Source organism: Microtus ochrogaster, chromosome 6 (genome assembly GCF_000317375.1).
Source record: "Microtus ochrogaster isolate Prairie Vole_2 chromosome 6, MicOch1.0, whole genome shotgun sequence".
NCBI classification, from domain to species: Eukaryota; Metazoa; Chordata; class Mammalia; order Rodentia; family Cricetidae; genus Microtus; species Microtus ochrogaster.
The window spans coordinates 39,967,704-39,977,984 of NC_022013.1; the positions used below are offsets into that span (position 1 = coordinate 39,967,704).

At 36.7% G+C, this 10,281-nt stretch overlaps 1 protein-coding gene across 2 annotated transcripts in view; it reads right to left on the minus strand.

Moving 5' to 3' along the window:
* Pla2g4a (phospholipase A2 group IVA) overlaps window positions 1-10,281 on the minus strand; it is a 156,754-nt gene that overhangs the window by 42,453 nt on the left and 104,020 nt on the right. For both annotated transcript variants that reach the window (XM_013346713.2, XM_005348474.3), the window contains one exon: window positions 7,096-7,232. In XM_013346713.2, the coding sequence (XP_013202167.1) occupies window positions 7,096-7,232 (137 nt within the window). The remainder of the gene's footprint in view (window positions 1-7,095; window positions 7,233-10,281) is intronic.

Sequence of the window (10,281 nt, forward strand, 5' to 3'; positions counted from 1 at the left end):
GGGAGCATGAGCGGTTCTACTGCCCAGTTCTCAGGGAGCATGAGCAGTTCTACTGCCCAGTTCTCAGGGAAGCATGAGCGGTTCTACTGTCCACTGGCCTGCCAGGAGTGATTGTCCTTATCATACTCACTGGACATGGATGACTAAGCTTCAGAGTAATGTATAAACTGATTTTCTGCATGTAAAAGCAGTCAGGAAACGGATAATCTCACTTTCCATGATGCCGATCTACATGGAGAAATTGTGTCCACTACTATGGGTGCATGGAATTCGTGACAAATGTTTTCCTTTTTTTCTCCCCACTTTCCTTACCTTTTTCTCGTTTTGTCTCTTTTTAAAATTGTGCATTTCCAAATAGTTAAAATACAAAACTTTGCCCAAGGTAGAACTCTGAATTCTTAAGGATATAAACTGAAGTCAAACACCCTAGAGAAGAAAAAGGCCTCCTGGCTGATGAAGTTTGTTGGCCACTAGATTTGTGGCCACTTTGAGTGATACCAAAATCACCATGAGCCTGGAATTTATTATTCAGATAAGAGATCTTATGTTCCTGGTCTCCTTGCTATGAACCAAAATCTCTAGTGCTGTAGAGCTCCTACAGAGAGATCCTTTGCCTATCTGTCTCCATTAATAAATTGTGAACTGCTTCAAGAAAAATAAACTTTTATTATTACCATTTTCAGTCTTGGTAGATAACCTGATTATGCAATAGTTTACTGCATGGACAGAACAAACACGATGAGAGATACTCTAATTATACCCAAACAACTCCATGAAATAGCCATTTTTTCATCTATATACATGCCATCATGGCTTATCTTCTCTTTAGGAAGGGAAGTATAACTCTTACTGAGACCTGCTTTGTTTTAGGTTAGGCACTATGCTGGTTAGATACTACTAGATCCTGTCTTAAAAATTCACAATGACTTACAAATATCCTGTTTTGTTTTGTTTAAAAAAAAAAGAATTGGCAAAGTAAATAATATGCCCATATAATCTATTAATAAATTTAAAACATGCCCTATGTTCTAGTAAGCTTTATTTATTTTTTTCATTGATTTGTTTTTATTTGGTAGGTTTGTCTTCTTTTTCTCAGGATCTCTCTATTATGTAGTTTTTGCTGCCTTGGAACTGTCTATGTAGACTAAATTGGTCTCATACTAACAGATATGCACCTGCTTCTGCTTCCCAAGTGCTGTGATTAAAGACATACATCACCATACCCGGATTGGTTTGGTTTATGACCTATGATCTCACTATGTAGCTTTTTCTAGCCTCGAACTGCTAACGCTACTGCCAAAGCTTTGAATGTATAGGCTCTAATTTTTAAACTATTTTTACAAGATTTCAAGGCTTACAAAACAAATTATACTCACTACATAATAAATGAGAATGTACTTTTGGATTCAGAGTTTCTTAAGGACAAGATAATAGGTTGAAAAAATAAGTTAATGAATAGAGAATGAAAGATCACATACAGGATGTATGCTTAACAACCAAAAAGAAAAGCTACTTAAATGTTTTGATCATAAAAACTAAATCTATAATTGTCCCCTAACATCTGGCACATTTAAGTCATTAAAAGCTTACCAGAACTCTGGTTAGTACAACCATCAAAAAAAAAAAAAACTATAAAAGGACATCATAGAGTCTCCATCTACTTGGTCAATTATCTAAAAGTCCACATCATGATTCATGAACATGAAGAAAGACTCAATGGTCTAGACCCTGCTAAGCTGTAGTTGATGCGTATGTTGCTACAGTCATTTGTATTTAAGGACATCAGAATATTTGAAAATAAATAGAGACTCATGTGCTCTGAAAATATCCAGAGTATAGTTCATTCTTTCTTAGAGTTTTACAAGGGAATTCTTCATTTTATTACCAAGAATAGTTGAGGATTTAGCTCTGTGGTAGAACACTTGGATACCATGTATGAGGCCCTGAGTTTAACCCTCAACAGCAAACCAAACCAAACAAAAAAGTCAATGCAAATTACCAAGAATAATTCTACTTCTGCCTCTACAACATATTATAATATATTTTATTTAACTTCACATAGATTGCATGTTTTTGAATTCTGGAAAGCTTAGTTTTAAAGTTCATGAAGGCTATGCATTATAGCATCCATTTTCATACCTCTATCTACACTTCTTCTTCCTTTCATTCCTGTATTTAATGTATCCAATTTAGTCTATTTTATTATAAGAAACATTAGGTCTTTTTCTGAGTGAGACGGGATGAATGTGAGCAAGGAAAGCAAAACTTCACATCAGAGATCATTGAGTCACAGAATGATTTTTTTTAAGGCCAAGTGAAAGGGGTTTGATGCGGTCATTCTGCCACCAAAAGCTGTCATTCCTTCTGTGCACAGACAGATATAATTATCCAAATTCTATTTATATTGCAGTACAACTTCTTCATCTATATTTAGCTGAATTTGGAATGAATCAATATAAACTGTAAGAAGCACTCTTCCCAAAGGTTTGAGACACTAGCAAGATCTAAAGACTCACCTCCTCCCTTGTATTTCTCTCAATTTTCACCTATCACTGCTGCAAGAGAAAACTATTCCTTAGTTGTTATAGGTAGCTTAAAATCTCAGACGGTGTCCATGCCAGAAATAGAACTTTCCAAATGAACACAGTGCATACAATGTGAGCCTACCACTCTTTTTATCACAAAGAGAATGGTTACCTTCTATCCTCTGTTTCTATCCTCCAACAGGCGAAGAAAACTCATTCAGCCTCACTCTATCTCTACTTTGCATTTTTCTCGGGAAGCACTTGACTTGGGAATTTAATCTCCAGTTTACAAAAACAAAACACAAAAACCTAGAATAGTTTATTGGCACTAAGTTCATGGTCTTTGCTGTTCAACCCCTATGAACACATACTCTGTAAAATTCACAAGGGTGAGTTAGACAGCCTTTTCGTGATACCATTGTGACTACCTGGATTTGAATTTTGGCTCTAGCACTGCCTAAACATAGAATAATAGGCAACTAGTTTTTCTGTGTAGCTCTTTCTTTGTCTCCTTGGCTTGACCCAAAAGAAAATGTAACTGGTTTTATGCATATAAAACCACCTGAAGCTCACATTTATAACACCAAGTGATAATCCCACAGATAAGTCTTTGTTTTGATCCCAATTATGCCAATCAAGTTTCTAAAACAGAGTGCCTTGGGCAGACCTTCTATAAAGCAATGAATGAAATAGTCTTATATTTACTTATGTAAGAATCACTAAGTAGTTAAATATAATTGTTAGCATATTAATAATATAAGATACCTCACTGTTTCTACACAAATGGGTTTAAATGTTTAAATATAATTTTTTTTTTTTTTGGTATTTTGAGACAGGGTTTCTCTGTAGCTTTGGTTCCTGTCCTGGAACTAGCTCTTGTAGACCAGGCTGGCCTCGAAGTCAAAAAGATTCACCTGCTTCTGCCTCCCTAGTGCTGGAATTAAAGGTCTGTGCCACCACCACCTGGCTTTAACTGTATTATTTTTAATGCTATACTACTCCAGAGTGGAAAATGCTAAATTCAATCCCTATCTTCAAATCCTATAGCCCACAGTGTAGATTTCAAAGTATTGGTGCCCAGCCCCTCAGATGTACTGAGTTAGAACACTTACGTGTATATGTTAAGACTTTTTATACTTGAGAATGTACCAAAGTAGTTCTTCTCAATCAAGATTCTGGATAACTTGAGAAGACCCTCCACATTGTTCTAGGAATCTTCCATTTTAGTGAACATTTTCATTCTCAAAGTTTATGCTAGCCAATTTAACAGAGGAGGTATTATTACTACTCTCTGTAGACATGAGGATACTTTGATTTCTCTCTAGAGGGTGATTCCATACAAATAGGGTGATTACAATTATATATTATATAGCCCCTTCCAGTGCTACAAGATAACAGTTTCTCTGAGGAAGGGAGCTTTACTTAAAGCCTAGGCAAGAGAACAATGACTTACCATCACGACTTTCCTTAGCTTACTCATGCCAAGTCTCCTGAATTTAGATTTAATGAGTCACAGGACTCATCCAAAAATAATCTCAGAAATAATTACTTGAAGGTAGCTACAGTTACAAGAGAAGCTTTGTCCAACCTGAAATTTGATTTTGTGATCACAGAGAACTGTCTGGGAGGTCCAGGGCTACTCCACATATATTTGTACTATCTCATTTATGCCAAATTATGGTCATGTCTCCATAGAATATGAAACATTACAGAATACTGAGGTGTAATTTGTTTTTCCAAGTCTTCCTGATTTCCTTCCTCTGAACTTTTTACTTTCTTACCCATCTTTCTCAAATACGAATTATTAACATGAATCACCCTCAACCTTGCTTGTATCTCAGGAAATGCCTCCTCTTCTCAGTGCAATTTTCCCTATGTGTGCATTCTGCCTTGCAATCTGTCTCTATGTCTTTCTTATCTATCATCTATGATATTTTACTTTCTTGTCTTTCAACTACCTCTATGTGCTGATCCTTTCACCTCAGACATCTATGTAAATATTCAGGTCTCTTAAACTTCAAAAGCAAAGTAAGTAAACCCCATAATGTCCTCAAACCCTGACTTTATTTTTTACCTTTCTGATCAGTTTTTATTTTTCAGGTTTCACATTGCCATATATGAACTACTGCTTTTGGTTCATGTAATTTCATAACTAAAATAACTTTTATTAGCTTAATTGGAGGATTCCTAATTAAAACCATGAACATTTTCCAAACTCAGGCAAGGTTGTTTCTCCAAGCTCTGACCATTCCTGACCTCTGAGAGCCATTTTTTCCTTGACTCTCCTCTCTTGGACTTTCTTGCTAATTCTATTAGTTGTCTTTCTTCTCTTTTATCTGTCACATTTTGGTGTTCTTGGGATTCTACACATTAAACTACTATAGCTCAGGTATTCAAGTGAAAGATCTGTGGAATCACTAACACTTGTTATACAGATATAATTTGGCAAAAGGGAAGTTGCGGAGAAGATCTGGCATCAAAGAGAAAAGCAGTTTAAGTAGCAAATGGTGACACAGAAGAGAGGACAATCAGAGAGGATTAATCACTCCCTTTAAGAAGGGCAGTATGTGTGATTATCACAACCCTGAGCTCCTAACTTCACCAGAAGAAATCAAGGAAAATATGTACCAACCAATGGAAATGGCCTGTAAATGAACATTTATTAAAAAGATTTAAAGACAGAGTGTCATTCATGGAAATGAAATAAAAATAGTAAAGCTAATATTTAAAGAAAAAAAGGCAGAGCAAATATCATGCCTATTCCAAAGTGTACCCAAACTTAAAACTCTCTTACATTTCACAGGACTTATTCTCGGGTTCCTGAGAAAAGCATGTAAGAAGATATTGCCTAATCTAGGACAAAGGAAAGGACTACAGATCTAATCCATGTTGTAAATACATAACTCTATTCCAGTGCTCAAAGATTAAACATCATTTATTGGATGCATTTAAGAAAATAGAGCTCTAAATGTACTCAGTAAAGGGCAACGAGAACCAAATAAATATTGAGTGAAGAAAATAAAATTAAGCAGAAGCAAATAATAAAATTATTTGTAAGAATTTGGACAAAAGGGTCCAAGTGTTTTCACCTCATTACTCATCAAACAGGCAGGTGCGTGCTCCTTCCTCCAGGGAAAGAAGAATGACGGTTACACCCTTCCCTCAGAAGACATCAATCATGTTGAGGGCACAGTGATGGTGACAAACGTGGCCCTGGGTTAGTGATTATTTAACTGCAGGATCTAGCTCAACATATTTAGGAAAGATATTTTTTAAGCACCTCTAGGTTATCTACATAGGAAACTTTATATAGTATGTCAGAAGCAGCTGGTCAGCTCAGTTGATTAGACCATGGGACTAACACCATATCATGCAAATAACACTCTCAGAAAGGATTGGATTTAGCACAAAAAAGTTAGAATATGGACCTTAAAATAGCTGTATCTTGTGATGAACAAGTCACTTGGCCTGTGAGTCAAATTTCTTTAGTTAAAAAAATGAAGCTTATATCCACTTCATGGGATGAAATGACAGACACTTTAAGAATACTAAACGTGTAAAATACAAGAATTCGGCACATAAACTTTTTCATGGCTCAATAACCCGATCAGCCTCCCAGGTCAGGGGCAAACATATTGTAATGAGCTAATACTCTTATTTGAGACATCTAAAAATGACCAGCTACTTGATTTTCTCTCTGAAAGGATTCAGATTCTTTGGCGGGAGCGGGAGAGGAGGAGTTCGAGACAGGGTTTCTCTGTATAGCCCTGGCTATCCTGGAAACTTACTCCATAGACCAGGCTGGCCTCAAACTCAAAGACCTACCTGCCCTGCCTCCCAAGTGCTGGGAAAACAGGTGTGTGCAACCACAGCTCAGCCATTTATATGATTTTCAATGTGCTGGTATGGGTTAGACACACCAAAAGTATGTACGGTCTCTCTGAAAATGTTATATACATATATTCAAGAAAGGTAAATTCACAGGACAAGAATGTTAGCCATGTGGGTGTTAGAGTTATCCGCCTAGCTCAGCTGAGTTTCAACAGACTTAAAGGACTACAATATTCTGTTAAATAGAAACCAATGAGGCCTCCTGCATCTGTGCTGCCTAGAGCCATTTTCTCTCTTTTGTAGCCTACAACCTCTTGTATTTTTTCCTATTTGCCCTAAAGAGGAAGATGAATACCTCGTGAATCACATAGACTTAGACATGTTTTTTGGAGGAGTCCAAATCAGCAAATTATAGGAAGATTAAATTAATTATGGGTGGAGTATGCTATTCCACTACTGTCATTTTTATCTAAAATCATCTTCAACAGGCTATCCTTTTATTTCATGCCCTAACGACAATTTTTGTCCAAACAGGCTTTAGAGACTAAATGGATGACCAAAGTTTTAACTAAAGACAGGTAGTTATCATAGTAAGACATTCTTGATCTGGAACGAAAGATTTTTAGCAATTTGAAGTTAAGATATAATTTTCCAAGTTTCTCTTTCATAATGTTTGAATTAGATAAATTGTAAACCTTTAGAAAAATAAAATTCAAATCAATTAAAAATGTATACTAACCATGTGGAGCCGGAAAGACCAGCAATGTAGGTAGCACAATCCAAAATTCCAGATTCATACAGAGCCTTCATCACACCAGAGAATCCAACCATGGCCCGGAAACCCCCACCTGAACCCAAAATGGCCACCACAGGCACCTGGAATGAAGCAACACAGAGGGTATACAAACAGCAAAACCCACAAATTAATTAATTTCTAGTTTCAACTCTAAGGCTAGAAACAATTCATTGTTATACAAAGAAACAGGTATCACTCACATCCTGGCGATATTTAATTTTCTTCCGCATGTTTATTTATTTTATTTTGTATATTTAATATTTTTAAAGAAGTATTTCATTGTAAAAATCAAGAATCAAAGTCAACTGGAAAACATATTATTATAATAATAGTTATAATAGCAACCAGCACAGCAAAGCTCTGTGCTTGTTTGCAGTTGCAATCTGAAGCTTTCTTTCGGGGGCATTGCTTCATTTGGTCCCTTAGACATCCCAAACGGTCTAAGAAGAGTAATTCTCCTTCTCTGTCACTTTCACAGTTGGCAGAAGCAATCTGTCAGTTGGGCAAACAGCTTGATTTTTAGGGCGCATTTACAGAAAGCATTTTTAACTTTGGTGACAGATCTGAACTAAGGGGTGAGAGGCATGTGGTCAGAGGCATTTTTATTTCCATTTGAAAGGGGTTAAGTTAAGCACCCACAATATAGGCTCCATAAACAGACAGCTAATAACTAGTACACCTGAGAATCACACTAATGTACAACTCACACCTAAAGCCATGCTCTTTGTTTTTTGGTGTTGTTGTAGAGATGGGAAAGATTTATTGAGGGAAATTCCCAGATGCATGGGCAAACTGCACCTCATACTCATGTATAACATCAAATAATATCAAAACAATTCTGTGCAATACATGAGGAGTAAATTTGGACACTAAAATAGTCTTCAAAACAGTCATTCTGAAATAACATTCCGAGTAACAATGTGTGCATCTTTTAGTCTTGGTTGCTATTTGAAGAGAATCAGATAAGAGATGGCTTTTAGATTATATTTGGACATAACATCGTTAATACTTGCGCATAAATGTGTCAAGAAACACTTCATGTACTTTCTCTTAGGATTATAGGAAATGAACTTGTATTTACCAAAAAATCCTGTGTTTTGATTAAACCTCTCTTGATGTATGGGTTTACAAATCCTATTATTTTTCTTAGAGAAGAAAGCTCTAAGATCCTTAAGGCCTCTGACCTTCCCGTAGATTGCAACCTCTTACCATCACAAAAGACAGTTTTCCCATGGTTCTGTGTTGGGTCTCACTAAGGAAACAGATCCAATACAATGTGTGTCTATACAGAAAGACATTCATTATAAGAAATTGGTTCACACAATTGTAGAGACTAGAAAGTTCAAAGCTGCAGTGTGGACCAGAGAGGTCCAAGCCTAGAAAAGCTGATGGTGCAGACAATGTCTGAAGGTAGGTGCTACACAATTCCTTCCTGATCTCAGCAGCTCTTCTCTTAGAGAGAAGTTACTCAAATTAGAGACACTGTGCCAGTAACAAGCTTGCAAGTCAGATTTGAATTCCACAGCAACAAAGATGAAAGAGAACTCTATAGTTTAGAGAAATTACTTCAAGTGGACACACAGGGCATGCCAGAGGGCAGTTGATTTCAAAGGGCACCAACATGTAAAAACCAAAATTCACTTTATCTGAACAAGAAGTTGCACGTTTCCCAAAGATTTCTGTCCCAAATTATCTAAATTTTTGTTTTTGTTTAAGAGTATTTAGAACCATAAGCTCTTAGACAATTAGAAACCTTAACTATTGGGTTACTCTCCAAGCAGGAAACTTAGGATATTACATTTAACAGTTATTGTCACAGGATGTTATACAATCAACAATAGCCCCTAACAGTGTTTATACTGAACAGTTTTGTTGACTAACTACTATGCACTCTGCATATTTTGCTAGATACATCACAGTCTTGGTATTCATTTCCTTGACTCTGTAAGAGACATCATCTCAGCTGAAGCACAAGCAAACACAGCGCGTGCCCAAGATTTGAACTCATTAAGGTCCTGCACTGAACGCGGCCTCTTTTTAAAAACAACTTTCTCTTGTTTAATAAAAAGAAAAAAAAAGAAAAGGGGGTATAGAAGGTCAGCAAGGGTGGGTTTGAGATGTCTGGCGGGGGTTAGTGGGTATTGCGACAACATGGCTTCTCCTTTGGCATGTTTAATTGTGATGTTTAATGGACACCCTTGCAATTTAAGATGACACTTTTAAAATAATTTTCTCTCTTAATGATGACTTGAGCCCTGCCAATCAACGGGAGAATGAGCAGAACCTGTAGGGGTTTATTTGGAGTTCACATTCTCTGTTGTAACTTAATTTTTATTTTATTTTTTTAGTTTTAGTTTTTTGGTTTTCACTGGCAGGAAAGAGATGCTCATTTTAAATGTTGAAGAAGTGTACAAGTTGCTTTGTTACAATAAAATCAATGTGTACACCCACAAATATACACAGAGACAGAGAGAGAGAGAGAGAGAGAGAGAGAGAGAGAGAGAGCGAGAGCGAGAGCGAGAGAGAGAGAGAGAGAGAGAGAGAGAAGCAAAAGCAGGATAGGAACATTCTTGACTTCTTGACTTTGATATTTTCGTAAGACGGGTCTTGAGAAGAACCCACTTCCCCTTTCCCAGTGAACAACTATAAAGTCCTGATGAGAAAATGAAGATACTTACAAGAAACAGAAAAACAGTAGACTAAGAAACACAAAGATTAGCTTGATAATAATAGAAAAATATTTTATGGGAATAAATGGTATTGATACAGTCTGTGGTGTAGGTTGTGTCTAAGCTGATTATTTCTATCAAGAAGGGAAGGAGTAGATAAAAGTCAAACCAGAATTCTAAAAACCATCCACACTAATATGGCCCATGTAAATTCACACTTAATGACCCATGGACATCCACACTAATATGACCCATGGACATCCACACTAATATGGCCCGTGGACATCCACACTAATATGGCCCATTGACATCCACACTAATATGGCCCGTGGACATCCACACTAATATGGCCTGTGGACATCCACACTAATATGGCCCATGGACATCCACACTAATATGACCATGGACATCCACACTAATATGACCCATGTACATCCACACTAATATGACCCTTGGACAT